Source organism: Cystoisospora suis, assembly GCF_002600585.1.
Source record: "Cystoisospora suis strain Wien I chromosome Unknown contig_668, whole genome shotgun sequence".
In the NCBI taxonomy this organism is placed as follows: Eukaryota; Apicomplexa; class Conoidasida; order Eucoccidiorida; family Sarcocystidae; genus Cystoisospora; species Cystoisospora suis.
In genome coordinates, this window is record NW_027153469.1 from 1 (window position 1) to 15,094 (window position 15,094).

The following is a 15,094-nucleotide window of genomic DNA, read 5'->3' on the forward strand; positions in this document are numbered from 1 at the left end:
TCAGCTTGCCCAGCCGGGCACGAAAAAACTGGCCTCTCTCCACTAGTGGCAACGCAAACAGCCAGTTTTTTCGTGCCCGGCTGGGCAAGCTGAGGTGAAGACTTCCAGTCACCGACATCTTGAAGCGTGCTAGAACTGTCTCTTCTACCGTTTTATACCGTGTTACTGGCATGTCCGCGCTACCTTGGTCTGCAGAACCACGGCACCGGCAAGGCACAGCGCCGCAAATCTGTGCCCCCACCGGGGCTTGTCGCTCAGGGGACGACAGCAGAGACAGAATGACGGTGTTTTGCTAGTCGGGATGTTTCTCTCGTAGCGGAACACAACTCCAGTCCACCGTCTGACAGCAAGAGGCTCAGTTGACCTGCTAGAAGATGTCGGTGTACGTTTTTGGGGGCCAGGAGAGATGGGCGGCGAGACCGGGGGCCCGACCGGCTACGCATTGCGGGACTGAATTACGAGAAAGAGGGACAACCCAGGGTGGAGGCGCCTTTTCTTCGAACGGCCCATATTTGTTTTGACGTGTTCCTGCCTTCTGTAAATAGAAAGACTGCGCCAGGTCACACGGCAACATAATAGTCGTGGCGTGCTAGTCAATAGGGACCAGCCACCGACTTTGGCTGGTTCTGGCCGGTGTTGCTGGGAATTGTTTTTCTCTGAACTGACAAAAGCTTTCTTTTCACGACTCTGGAATGCCGTGAGGACGGGAGCCACAGCCGACCGCCTCCAGCTCGTAAGGTATCGGACCAGCCGCTCTCTACTTTCCGTCGCCGTGGCGAACGGGAATACTCTAATCGGGTTTGCTTCGGCGCCGCTATTACACAAGTCCTCCAGTAGCCCTGTGGGCGGCCGACTTCGTAAAGTCGAGCAGAAGGCAGCGGTCATGGCACCTCGACACCAAATTCCGTACTCCTAGAGCACAAGGGTGATTGGCGAGCGGTGTTTTTCTCGCCGCGCTGCGTCGAAGTCGGGTACGCCGAGCCTGAGGCTTGTCTATTGAGAGCAGAACTCAATGAGGCCGAGGACTTCGTCGAGTTCCACCCACAGTGGCCACCTGATCCGGCTCAGCTCTTCGTCAAGGACAATGGAGTCGTTCGCTGCCAGGTCCCCACGTTGCCGGTACAGGCGTTCTTTCTTATCTCGCTTGGAACCGTAAATACGGGGATTCATATGTCTAGTCCGGTGCTTTTTCCAGCTAATTTCCCAGGGATATTCTGCATCGGTAGATGCCGGCCTCGTCGCGGTAGCTCTCCGTGTTTTTCTATCATTGCCTCGGCGCATACGGGAAAGCCTTCACAAGCCCCACCGCCGTGCATTTGCTTACCGCTTGCGTCAGTCATGCCGACTAAAATGTGTATCAGCGTATCTTTCAGCCCTGATCACCGCCAGAGCCGGTCATTATCCCGCGTGAGGTTTCACGGTGCCCAGACTGGCGTTCAGGGCGCAGCTGTTTTCCGTCGTTCCTAAGCTCTGCCTACTGCGCACCTGATGTACTTATATGTTCGTCTTACAGTGAGCCTACCGTTTATGCTTACCGCATTACACACACACGTACCCTGGCCTCTTTCGCCTAAGGTGTTGTCTAGTGTGCGAAAAGGAGATTTTTTTATCGTGTGCCTCGTCACCCTCAACCTGCCGGAGGGCAGGGGACGTAGGGTGGTAACCTCGATCATAATTCTTCATTCCGGCCTTCCCGGCAGCCTGATGTGGCGCCAGGCAAAGAGGGTCACTCCGTTATGCACGTGAGCCTTAACATCACTCGTGTCTCGATCTACTCTGCCCTTGATTTGGTGCCCGTCTTCACCAGTTGCCTGAATCTGTTGACACGAGACAAGAGATGAGACCGTACCCGCAAGGTATTAAGCGAGCAAGTCTTTCTTGCTGTACTGATTCGGTTTCCATGTTGTACGGGTTTGAAGGAGTTTACCCGGCTCAATATACGACCAAACGTAGAGCGGTGAACGAACTTCCTCATTCTCCATACTCGCTAGCTTCCGATTTCAAGGTTTTACCATCCTATCTCCGCAGTACATAACAGGGCTTGCTGTCAGAACAATGTTTTCCAGCGAAGAGTAACTGACTACGTCTCTCGCTGCCTCGCTTCTCCCAGATGCAGATCCTCGTTCTCCGCCCGTGGAAGAGAAAAACTGTACTGTGCAGCTCTCTCTGACGCACTCCCGTTCCGCTTGACAGTTTGTTGTAACTCCTTCAGTCAACCGCCTCCGAGTTTTCTTTTTTTCCGTCCTTGCCCCTCTTCCCACTCAGTGCTACTGCTGTCTCGTAGTGAGTCCCAATCATGACGGGTCACACAAACGCCGACAGTTCCTTGCCGAAGGACGGACGGTGTGTTGAGCCGGTGGCGCAAACGGGGTCTCGTCCAAAGAAAAAGGCCATTTTGTTTTCCTCTTCGTCTCTCCAGAGTGCTGCGGCGTTTTCTTCTTTTTGTTCAACGGCCCTTCCTTCCTCAGCGGACGCAGGGGGTGTTGAGATTTCCTCGGCTTCGCTTTTAACTACATTTCGGTCGTACGCACGGTCCACGTCACGGTCCGCGGCACCTCATGCTTCCTCCATCGCGTCGCGTCCACCTTGCTCTGCACTTCGTCTTTCTTCATCTTGTCAGTCTACCTCAGATCCACCCCCATCTCACCCATCCTCTCTCTCAGCTCCTCGGACGGAAGCAGAAGAGGCGCCTGGCACGGATCAGAGTCACTTGACATCGAACAAGTCGGAACATGGGCCCAGGCGTGGCTGTCAAGAAAACGAAACAAAGAGCGAGGATATATTACCTGCTGGCGCAAGGGAGGCGGAGCGTGAGCACGCGACAGACGCGGCATCCGTTCTCATAGATCAAGAGGTCTCAAGCCAAAGTGTATGTGAACGCCAGGAGAATAAGGAGGGGCACCGGACGGAGGCGCACGTCATTCAGTCCCTGGATGCGGAGACTGCGGGTGGAACCCCTCGAAGGCAAAAAAGTCTTTTCACCTCCGAAGAAGAGTACCCTCTTCGTGAAAGCCCGGTCGACAGTGGGATAGCTGTCTTGGGGGAGGTGGAAGTGCGGTACGTTGTTATAGATGCCCCTGCTGCCCCAGGAACAAAAGGGGCTCATCTCCCGCGTTCAGCAGCGGCCCGACTCCCTCCTCTGGGTGGTCGGCCGGCAGCCACGGCTTGGTGGGTCACAGATGACAAGACACACCAATTTGTCCCAGTGGTACGGACAGATCCCATCGGGGGAAGCGATTTGTCTCTCGCACGCCCTCGGGGCGTTGAAAAGAGAGACGGCTTTGACCGCGAACCGTGTCGAGGGGATGAGTTTCCAAGGACGACTCAGAGGGATCTTAACGATGAGCGCATTGTCGGCGGGACAGCGCCACCCCGAAATGCAGAGAAGCCGGTCAGCGGAAGAGAGGACCAAGAGCCAGGGGCCAATTCTCTTCTGGTTCCTCTCGGGGCTGAAAGCGCCTTCTCGCCGGAGTCTACGTCTTCTATTACTGAAGTGGCCGGGCAGCTGCTGCAAGCAGAGACTTTAGTCATCTTCCGCTGCAGTTCAGCGTTGGCAGTGTTTCTTCCGTCGGGCTGGCCTTGCGTCTTTCTAAAGGAGACACAACGGCTCTTTCCTCTGGCGGAGCGGGGTCTTTCAAAGGCAAGCCCTTCACTAAGTCCGCTTCGTAGGATCACGCGTCAAACATTTTCCCTCTAGTCAACAGCTGTCGAAGGCGATCGCGGTTCGTTTACAGGCAGCACTGCAATCCTCCCCAGCAAAAGGCTCGCTTATGTAGTGATGATACTGAATGCCACCTAGCGTAAGAGATGGAGAGGAAAATCATACCTAGAAGTCTCAGCTCCACTTGTGAGAGAAGCTGCCCGATAGCGAACAGGACGTGCTTCTACCTGGCACACACCAACGTGGGCGACTAACCACACGCAGGCTTGTTTGAAACTAGAACCCTTTGGCCCTGCTTCGCCTGTTGCCGGCGGCCTCGTGCGCGGGCATCCGCTGCAGAAGGAAGTTGTTCCACTTCGTTTTCCTCTTCCTTTTGCTGCTACTTTTCTGACGCTTTTCTCAGGTGTGTCTTGAAGGCGACACGGAGACATCAGCTTTCTTCAGCACACTCTTTTCGGAAGGAGAGGGCAAAGTCATACCGCGACTACATGGTCTGCTACATCGAGCAATAGAAAATCTGCTTTGTCTCTTGGAGAACCATGATCCTCTTAGTCGTTCGGCGCCTCGCTCTCACACTTCCCCTGTCCAGCGGTCTCCTATGCCCCCCGGTGCGCCTTCAGCTTCCGTTCCCAGGCGGGCCTCGGCTCATATCGCTGGCGCTTTGTCTCCGACTCATCGGCGAGATTCAACCGAATCGACGTGCCCCCGTTCCCGAGATTGCTATTCTTTGTCCTCTGCCTCTCTCTCCTGCGCTCAAATCTGCCCTTCCTTTTCTTTTCGATGCGGTCTACAAGAGGAGCTGAGAAACAATCAGCGAGCAGACCACGGACAACACAAGAAGAAGCCGCAGTGCTTTTCCGAACACAGCGCGGCGTCAAGCTCCGAACAGGTAAGGTCCTTTCTTTCTTCAGCAGTGACACGAGCAACGCTCTGCTTCTTCTTATTCTCTGGTCTCCCGGCACCTGCCTTGGTTCTCTGCGTAGATGGGCCATGTCGTTTTTCGTGCAGCTTTCTGAAAAATGGAGGTGGTATTGAGATGTCAGAGCACTAGTTTGCCTTAGTGTAACAAGGTTTAATGCAGTCCCGCGAGCCCCAGTTTGTCCGTGAAGGCTGTTAAGGTGCAGCTGATTGCAGCCGTAGCTCTGGAGGATTTCGACTTGCGACAGTTGGCTGGAGAAGTTTTCGAATGAGTTTTGGTTCCCGAAATGACGAGTGTCGGGGTGTTTTGTCGCTCACCCTCGCCTTTCCTCAGGGCTGTCAACAGTCTCGGAAATCAATCGGTAGGGCGACTGTCTCAGCCAGCAGTTCCATTGTCGGAGCCGGAGAGGAAGAAATTTCATCGGAACTGTTAGAGCGAGGGGACAGTGCGTACATAACCGGACCTCAAGACTCCACACCTACAGAGCTGCATTTGCCGGCTGGGTCAGCAGTTGAGAAAGAAGAGGACGACATTCGATCGTATTCCGTCGCCTCCGAGTTTCTTTTCACCTCTTCTCCGCGACGGACCGACGAAGTGGATTCGGCTCTTTTCCCCGACCTTGAGCATCCGGGAATGTCTCCTGAGGACCTTAGACGGCAGGAGATTGTCGAAGGTATACACGATTTGATCGAGCGAGCACGATACCATGGCCTGATCCGGAGAGAGAGAGACAATGCCACCGGAGAAGTCCACGAGTACATCATCCCGGCAACCAACTTGGACACTCAGTTGAACCACATCAAGCCGTTCAGTGGTTCGTCTCACAAAATAGGCTGGGAGCACCTGCTTTCGTGGCAGCCGCCTTCTCCTCAGACAACAAGTGAGGGAGAAGACGACAGCGAAAAGTGCATGGTGGGTGAGGAGGAAGATACGCAACTCAGAGGCGGTTCCGCATGCGACGCGGAATGGGGAATGGGAGATCGAAGCCAAGCACGGGCAAAGGAGTGGCGAAAGCCTGGAGCGACTTGCAAGAGCAGAGGGTCGGCGGCCCCGAAGAAGGACACAGCGGTGCCTTCTGCGAATCTCCGCAGGCAGATGTACCAGGACTTTCTCTTCGTGTAACGCGCCAAGGAAAGGGAAGGGTACGGTTTCCGGTGTAGCATCGCCCTAAACTGCAGAGCTACTTGTCTCACGGAAGGGTGTAGCACTGCTGGTCGCAGAGCTATTTGTGTGACGTCCATCAGTGATCGCGCTTATGAAAGAGAAGTGCGTTTCCGCGGGGAATCCACGGAAACCGAACTGGCTGACGTGACGCGTATGTGTTTCGTACGCCACTGAGCCAAGTGATATCGGTTCCAGACGGGGGGACCGCCAGCGGAGGGTTCTTTGTCGACGTCCCCCTCCCTCTAGCTGTCGAAGCCACCCTGGATGGAGACGACCACAGTCCGTTACCAATCTGGACTGCTGAACCTCTTATACAGAAAAGGTGTTTTCGTGTTCATGCCACAGCGTACATCTGGCACACCGTATACAGGTTGTGGGAACCACTGGGGCTAAGTATGTTTCGTGCCGTGCTGGGAACTCACTGTAGCTGTGGGTATGTATTTCCCCCTCTTTGTTCACATATACATCTATGTGTAAGGACTCGGGTACGGACGAGAGGGTCGGGCTGTGTAAGACTCTTGCGCAGACTGGCACAACACCCGCCCCGTCCATTCTTCCGAAGGTCACTGCCGTTTTCATGCAGGTGTTGGTTCCAGGTGTTTCCCGTGAAACGCTTATGGTTATCTTCAGTTTTTTGTGGTTCTTGTTTCAGTTAGAAGAGTTCGTATGATCGACGCCTGTCCCTTCTGTAGAGGCGTTCACACAACGCACAGATTTATTTTCTCACAAGAAAGTAGTGCGGTGGTCGTGTCATTCACCGCCAACCCCTCGCACTGGGGGTGCAAGGCGAAGTTGCCGGCTGCCCGGCGTTGCTCCAGAGCCTTGTCAGAGCTTTTGTTGGGCTTGATATTCTATGCTAGGTGCCCGCGTTTCATTTTCCGTACCCGTGCTTTGTCTCTGTTGTGATAATGAAGAGTGCTGTTCACCGCTGTTCCGGAGATTTCGTTCACACTTTTATGGGCCCGTCGAGCGACCTCGATAGAAAAGATATGCTCGCTTGAATCGTTGTCACTCAAAAAAACATCGCAGAAACACAATGTGAGGGCTGGTCTGCTTAGTCCCGTTTACGTATGTTTGACAGTCTGCGTACAAGCGCAGGTTTGTGACTTCTCATTGTATAGGAAAGGGAGCAGACGCCCTGATACTGAAACGTACATTCCGATTCCATGTCCCTCTTTTCTTCTTTCTCTTTCTTTTATGTGTGACGTGAATGTACCGGAAGCAAAGACGACGGACTATGCTGGATTGCTGCTTGCAGCTTGTGCGGCGAAACAGACCGGACAGATAGCAGTGGTGCCTGTTCCGTGTACTCCAGGGATTAGCCCCCGGGCTGAATCGAACTCGTGAGTTGCGCAGCCGAAAAGTGACTATTCCTTGGCTTGTTTTCGTTGCCGTTCCACGCTGGTAGTAGCTCAGGGATCCATCACGTGTAGCACAGTATGTACCTGCGTACGGCGTGACAGTGATCTCGGCAGACAGCCTGGAACGGTGAAGAGAGGGAGGTAGTTCTAAGCTGAAGGAGCCCGGGGGCACAGGTACATGAACTGTCTCGATGTGCAGGAGCCTGGGGCCCGGAGACACGTCACCCGTTCCTACCTGCAGGACATTCACTCCGCGTGACCGAATCAGGGTAGCCGTCCGTGTGGCTGCCTGATCACCATTTCTGTAACGGACGAGGCGACTTCGAACGTGGCGCAGTCTGCGTTCTGCCGCTCTTTGAGAGACGCCGTCCACAACCGCCGACGTTTGTCATTCCTCGCCCATGCGTGCAGACTAATCACGCGGCGTGCCCGCCGGAACACAGACCGCCGGCCAACGAGAAAAAGTAAAAAACGAAACCCCCATAAGGAATGGCCGTCTGCTTCTGTACAGGTTTGACCGTGTAACCGTGTGGAAACTTCTGTCAACATCTACAACCAAACATCCTGCCGGGAACTGCATTCCGAAGCCCACGCCTTCGTCTTTTTTTTGACCCTCAAGACTGCCCGCTGCCACTGCTTCAGCTGGAGCCGACCTTCCTCGGTCAGATCCAACGCGATCCACTCACTGTTTCGTACGCGCGTTTCCAAGTTGTCCTGGGAACAACGCACACGGGCTGACGGAGACGTCTGGCTCCCAGACCGGGGGCAGGCCGCGCTTGAGTCGGGCTATCACAAGTATGACGCCAGCGAGATTCTGGGTGTACCCACGAGCCGACTCTTAGGTACAGCAAACGGCATTTCCAGGGGACGTTGTTCTCCCTGCAGCAGTGAAGGACGCCACCAGAGTACCACGACGTGTCATCGAGCGCCCACGGTGCCGCGAGATTGTAACGGCCTACAGTCGTTGTTGGACAGAGTGCATTGGCTAAGCGCCCACCACTGATTTCGCAGTTAGAGTCAACCTAGCGTCTGCTCAAGTCCAGTCACGCAACTCACATGCTCCACGCTGCTGACAAGCAAAACGCTTTGCCTGCGTTTGAGATGTTTACATACGTACACGTACAGTGTCTGAAACAAAAAAATCCAATTCTCAACAAAAAGTGAGCAGGCGCCGACGAAGATAAGCACTCCATGCTACTCGATATCAAAGACTAAAGACTGCACATATTGTGTGTCTAGCTTCCACCCGCCAACACACAGGTCCACCGAGTGAATCTGGGTACCGACGTGCCCACCCGCCGCAAAAACTGCACACTGGTTTTAGCTCTCCGCGCTCCCGCCAGATAGATAGAGACATAATCTATATAGCTATGTATGTGCATATATGATATGCCTTAGTATGCATATTCCATGCCTGGCAATCTGTCAGATACGCGTAACTTGTGCCGTGTCAAACGCATCTACCGTTTTCGTCGGGAAAAGCATGTCATGAGGACTGCATTCTCAACTCTCTTCCCCCCCCACCACTGCCGCCCCGCGCAGCTTCGTTTCCCCATGCGGCGTGAGAGCTATTTCTTACAGAACGCACAAAATAAATATATTTATCCATGCATGTTCCTATCTGAGAAAACTAGTTGCACGCCGGGTCACCAAATCTTCCCTCATTTTCTGCCACGTGTGATGCCCCCCACATCTCCTTAAGCAGCCGGCCTCTAGCTTCACCAGCAACTCTCGTTTAGTTGGGGGAAGCACTTTCTTCAGGAGCTGAGACGCCTTCGGCAACGGAAGAAGGCACTGGCATGCTACAGGGGTGCTGCACTGGCGGCTGTTGCTCTCCCACTTGAGAGCCAAAACCGCCCGGAACCCCCGGGCCCTCGACAGGAGGTCCCAACTCCTTCTGCAATATCATCTGTGTAAGAATGTTTGCATCAGACGGCAGCTGCTTAAGTCCTGGATCTTCACCGCCTCGCGAGTCCCCGTTCATCTCAGTCTCCTTGCCTGATGCGGACCCTCTGCGCCTGAGAAAAGCTTGCTCAAGCATGCCAGGATAAAGCAAAAATTGCAGACCTCCTGGGGCGACTACTCCAGGATGGTACTGTGTCGGCACGCCAAAGGCCGCCGGCGTAGCAGGACGGACAGAAGTCCCACCCGCTGGCAATGCTCCATCAGAGGTGGCAGGTCCCCCGGATTGCAGATGACCAAGTTGTTGTTGAATTTGTTCCTCCAGCAGCTGTCTCTGCCGAGAAAAGATCTGGGAGGCGGTTCTCAGCAGCGTCCTCTGCGAGGCTGCGTCTGTTGGACCTTCAGCAACAGCCTTAGGAAGAGCGGTGGCTCCTTGCACAGACATAGAACTATTTCTCTTCTTCAGGGACATAGCGCGCCTGGATAAAGACTTCATGGGCTTCATCTTTGGTGTAGAGCTCTTCGCTTTCTTGACGCCCTTTTTCTTACCGCCCTTTGCACTAGCCTTTTTGCCCCCACCCTTTGTCTTGGCTCCTTTCTTGCCCTTAGTCCCTTTCTTTGCAGTCTTTTTACCCTTCGTTCCAGCCTTCTTTCCTTTCTTCTTCAATCCCTTCTTCTTCTTCACCACCTTCTTTTTCTTTGAAACCTTCTCTTTCACAGGAGGTTCCTCCAGACGAGGCTCCTCCACGGGAGGAGGAGGCGGCGGCGGCGGTTCCTTGGGCGACTCGGGCGGAGGGAGTTCGGGAGTGCTCGACTCGACAGGCACTGGATAGACAGGGCGAACGTGGATAGAAGGCATGCGCGGCAACGGCGGGGGCTGCGGGATTACGATGGCTAACACACGTTCAGGAAACAACAGGAAGACACTTGACAATACTGTAGCCACTTCGCTCCTTTCAGATGACGATGCCGACTTGGTGAAGGTACGCAAGCAATCAACAAACAAGAGGAAACATAATATCGTGCAAAACCCTAGATGAAACCTTCTTCTACCTGCTCGGGTGTCACGGCAGCCGATGGGTCAGTAGTAATTACACATCCTTACAAGACAATTCGACACCGTTGAAAGGCCTGGGGTCAACGGGCGTTCGATTCTGTGTACTTCTCACATCTATGCGCACGTAACACGGAGACCCCCGTCTCACGCTGTCCAAATGAAGCTTCGACCAGTGGTCGTACCTACGCAGGCGGGACCCAACGTCTCAAAGAGGAACACGTATATGTCTTCCTCACGAAGACACTGAGAGAAGTACATCGCCTCCTCTTACACCTCTATCCCACATCTTGGTGGCAAGCGTGACCCCAGTCACTACGGGAAGTCTTGTCCAAATTAGCTTACTAGTCGACGAGGCGACCTTTGTTTGGTTTAGAACATCCGCCACCTCTGAGCAAAAGCCTCGGAGGACTGCCTCGAGTTCTGAGCTGTCAGCATTGTCCTGAAGAACCACAGATACACTCCTAGAAATCGCCATGATGATACCGAGCTCCCACGGTCGGTCGATGGTTTCTCCGTGCGTCACGGGGTCAGAATTTGCAATCTCCCTTCCGAAGCTACGCACACAGGACTGAGTAGAATCAGATACGGCTCCACTCCTACGCGTGAAGGCGCTGTCTTTGCAACACTCTTACAGAAACCAAATTCCCGGCAAATTCAGGCGTGTGAGCCTTCTGTGCACCACCATAGCAGGTAGCTGTCCTCACCGAATCTTTTGTGTTCTCACGGACACGATCATTGAGGTGATAATAAGACTGAGTTATCCAAACGTGCTGAACTCGCTTCCGCTGAACTTCAGTAAGTCTATTGCCGCCCGTCTCTTCCTCGGCAAACATGCGCCGCTTACCCTGATCGTGTACACCTTCTCAATCGTCTCCACGACCTTCTCGCGAAGTTCATTCAGCGACTTCTCCGCACTGAGGCATCACAACAGATGACGTCCAGACGAGAACGCTTCAGAGCAGTACCCAGCAGACCACCGCGGGCTCTTGCGCTCCGTGAGAGGGCGCGGGGCCACCCGCCGCCCACGCAAGTTGAGAACGTCTGGCGTTTGAGAGAGCAGAACTGACAAGACATTCCTGAAAGCAACTTCACACTATCGTCAAACAGTACGATTCTTTGCTGGCACATTCACGCATAGCTGGTTTGTAGAAAAATACGGTCTGTGTACATGCCTTCAACTCTGGGACCATGGAAGCGCACCATCAGGCGGCTTACATTTGAGTTTCCTTTTCAAGTTTCTCATTCTTCTCTTTCAGCTGTGCAGTCTCATACTCGAGCTGCAACTGCAACTGTTCCACGATTTCCTGTCCCTCGTCAATCTGCTTCTCTGCCTCGAGGAGTTTGATAGCCTGAATACGATTGGCTTCTTGGAACTCTACCAGGGCTTCATCCAGATTTCCATTCTCCTCCTCCAAGGCAGCTTGTTCCGTGCTGACGTAATCAGCACTCGTGCACATAAAGCACTGAAAGTTTTTCATCCATCCTTTGCCTTGTTTTGTGCCTCTGCCAGCTGAGTCACCCTCCCTAGGTTTTTCCTCCCCCCCTGTCCCTGCTTCCTCTTTTTCTGCCTGGGCTGTAAGGAGGCTGGATCTCAGAAAACGGGAACGTGGCACGGAAGTGCGGGATAAAAGAGGAAGTGGTTGAAATGTAGAGGAGAGAGGGACATCTTCTGTTTCTCGCGCTTGTCTCCCACTAACCGCTGGATTTGCTAGTCGAAGATCTGAATGCTCTCTCTTCGGAATTCCAAAGATTGTTTTCTTGACATATGGCTTCCTCTTCGTCGTTGCCATCCTCATTGAAGACGAGCTCTTCGGTGGAAAAAAACTACCGGGCGCTGTCTCCTCGATTGCCAGTACCTCGTAACTCTTGTGCTTCGGGATCATATGCTGCGGAAACGAGTACTTAAATTTGCTTGGAATCATTGGATTCACGTCGACAAGCGGAGCGGGACTGGAAGATCGGCTTGGACCGCAGCAGACACCGCCTGTAGTACCGTTGGCTGGTCTCACTACTATCGGTCTCTCTACGGTAACTCCACGAGACACACGGGGTGTCGCGCGCAGCGCCGCATCACCTACCGATCCTTCCAGCACAGAACCCTGATCCACTAATCCTGGAGAAACAGAGACCGCCGAAAGCCCGCTTTGAAGGCCAACCGTAGCTGCCGACATGGGATCCTGTCCGGCCGTAGGGGGCGCGAGCGAAAGTCGGGTCTGGCTCGGACCCGACAATACTGGAGGGTTCGGTGGGGGCACGTTGAGGTCCATCACTGTACTGTGTGACGCAGACGGAAAAGAAGATAGAGCGGCAGACGATGCTCTCGACGGATGGACCGGCATTTGTCGTTGCTGCTGCCACGCCACCTCCGCCATGGTGGGAAACGGAAGGAAGAAAGATGCACAGGCAAACCAAAAGAGTTGTCAAAGAAAGAAGTGCATCTTATACGAAAAGGACAGAAACAGGGGGGAACAGAAGGGAATAACTGAAAGGAGCACAACAAGATTACTGAAACCACACCGCGGTCACCGGTGGCGAGAAATCCACATAGTCGGGGAAGCGTCCCTAGGAGACGCGGATCGAGGGTTGGGAAGGGAACTGGAAATTAAGAGCAAAGGCTACAAAAGGAGAACTTGGCTAGGAAAAGATTGCTTCTGAGGAGGAGAATCCCAACTGGGACCACAGCTAGCTGCAAGCTTCGAGTATCGTCACGAGCTCGAAAGAAGCCGGTGAGTCCCGAAACAGCAGACACACAGTGCTTGACTAGAAGAGAGCTGGGCCATAGCTTTCTCCTCGGCAACAATATCAACTAAAGAGTGTTGTGGAGCTCCAAGTCATGAAGGAAAAAATCACGGATTCGTAAGAGTGATTTTGAGTCAAAATCGGGACACCACGACCGTTAGCTGTCGCGACGCCAATTCCTGCCCAAGCTCCTTTCATCGATTCCGCCGTGCCTGCCTTGGGACAGAGCAGACCGTCACCACGCAAGCTTTCTGACCTTTCCGAAAAAGGATGCTCGACCACAAAAGACAAGTGCCGCAATCCTTCAGAGATAACTGGTTGGAAATCGCTGCTCCTCCAAAAAAAGACCCTGCTTACGCGGTGCAACTTGGCGAGCAACGGCGGACAGCGTGGCCCCGTTGACGACAGACCGGCGTTGACTGTCCGAGCGTTCCGTATCGCCACTCGCGGACCGTGGCAGGATGGGCCGTCCCCTTCGAGCCACTGTTGCGGAGCCACCTGCCATTCCAGAAGTGAGGGATCGGTCGATTGCCGGAAACAATCTGCGCAGGGGACAGAACAAGCTTGGTGCGGCGGACACAGATTGATACACCTTTAGCGATTCCTTGCGACGGCGCAGCTTCGGAGACAACAGCGCAACGCATGGGAGCTTGGCTTCGCGGAGTTCTCGTCCTGACTTCAAGCGTAGCTACTCGCAGCTCACTCATATCCGACTCATATTCAAGCATCCGGCCACTCTGAGGAAGAATAGTCGGCTTGCGAGGTAAAGCACGTGGTATCGCAAAAATAAGTCTCAAGCCTTCTAGTTTAGAGCTTAGGATCACGTCTTCCTTCGTGGATTTCGGGCGGCTGACACTGTTTCGCGCAGAGTCTCACCTGCCGTGGTTTCTTGCGGGTATCTGACTCACACGAAGTTCTCCGCGGCACGTGCCCCAAGACTGCCAAGGGTCTTGAACTGACACATACACTGCTTGGTGGAACCTGGGCGTTGTAACAACAGGAGTGAGCAGACACGTGGGTGTCACGCTGTCACAGACTAGCACTTAGATACGACAGACGTTGATCAGGCGGCTGCGATACCTGTTTACTGGCCTCCGCTGGCTACGTCCGGACCGAGTCAGGCCGGAGGGCAAGGTAGTGTAGTGTGACCGTACGGGGCAAGCGTGGGACTTGACCCGTGCCAGAGAATATTCCTTGGTCGAGGGGAAGCGATACAAGGAACGGCAACCGCGACGGAAGGGTTGCAGTCTTTGCGCCCGGTGAATCAATTAGCCACGTTCGCGAAGGACATTTCCTGTGATCGACAAGACGCCACGACCACCACCCTTCTCACACTCTCACGACGACTCACGGCACGTATGTATGCAACGCTTCTCACGGAGCGAATAGAGAACGATATCTACTAGCCTCTGCCCATGCGGTCACTAGCGCCAGGCCTCCAGCTCCGAGGTGGAACTATATTACCGTCTCTGAGGTCTACATTCGTCGCGTGCGGCGCCGGTCCCCAGATCTGCCTTCTTTGTACGTGCTATTGGCGTCGCGGCGCAACCAGCGATGGCTCAGTTCGTTGAGCCGGTAGGTCAGCAGATATATTTGCTGACACACGCGTACCTGGTCCGAATGAGATAAGTAATCTGGTACTGTGGAGCTGAACGACCCACTTCATCGTTCCGCGCGCTGCCGAATGGTGCCTTTATCATATGTCGTTCCTGGGTGGAGAGGCACCTTATTGTAGTTTCGGATGTATGGACAGATTTCAGTTTGGGCGAGGGACGTCTCTCGCACCCGCCTACTATTTTCGATTACGAGTTCTCGTAAGAAGGCCTACTAGAATGCAGCTCTTCAGTTTTGTCCGGATGTTGTGTGGAAGGATGCTCTGGCTCCGCTTGGTCCTCCTATTTTTGGGTTTCGTAGTTATCTGTACGACGAATTTCCGTTCCCAACAGTTATAAGGTGACACGCTTTTGAACACCGTGCTTACGCGCTTGCTGCGAGATAACAAAGAAGCCCCGCCTTGAGTCCCCGCTCCAATGTGAGGGGTCATGTCATAACGCACCTAAAAATCTGAAAACAGTGACACGAAAGGAGAGCTCTCCTTCTCCTCTCACCAGCTTTATTGACCGGTGCACGGAAAGACGGGCAAATATGATCACCACGGATAAGAACACCCAGTTTATTTTTCTCTGCTCTTTCCTGGTGGTTACGCGGCACCTCTCCCCTGGGCCTCCGTGCCCGTACTAAGGGAGAACTGATACTTGTGAAGTAAGGACACAGGTTTGACTGCCACATGT

General features: G+C 53.9%; 2 protein-coding genes across 2 annotated transcripts; one reads left to right on the top strand and one right to left on the bottom strand.

Annotated features, from left to right (window-relative positions):
- The first annotated feature begins 29 nt into the window (after window positions 1-29).
- On the top strand, window positions 30-6,911 carry CSUI_001644 (uncharacterized protein). Its single transcript, XM_068061849.1, has 3 exons — window positions 30-3,640; window positions 4,065-4,550; window positions 4,914-6,911. Exons 1-3 carry the CDS (start codon window positions 2,297-2,299, stop codon window positions 5,700-5,702), a joined length of 2,619 nt encoding a protein of 872 aa, XP_067926174.1. The 5' UTR covers window positions 30-2,296; the 3' UTR covers window positions 5,703-6,911.
- Window positions 6,912-7,996: 1,085 nt separating this feature from the next.
- Window positions 7,997-13,149, bottom strand: CSUI_001645 (uncharacterized protein). The gene is made up of 4 exons (XM_068061850.1): window positions 11,280-13,149; window positions 10,909-10,978; window positions 10,407-10,503; window positions 7,997-9,901 (listed from the first exon to the last, which is right to left on the bottom strand). The coding sequence occupies exons 1-4, from the start codon at window positions 12,434-12,436 to the stop codon at window positions 8,841-8,843; spliced, it is 2,385 nt and encodes a 794-aa protein (XP_067926175.1). The 5' UTR covers window positions 12,437-13,149; the 3' UTR covers window positions 7,997-8,840.
- Between the last annotated feature and the right edge of the window lie 1,945 nt (window positions 13,150-15,094).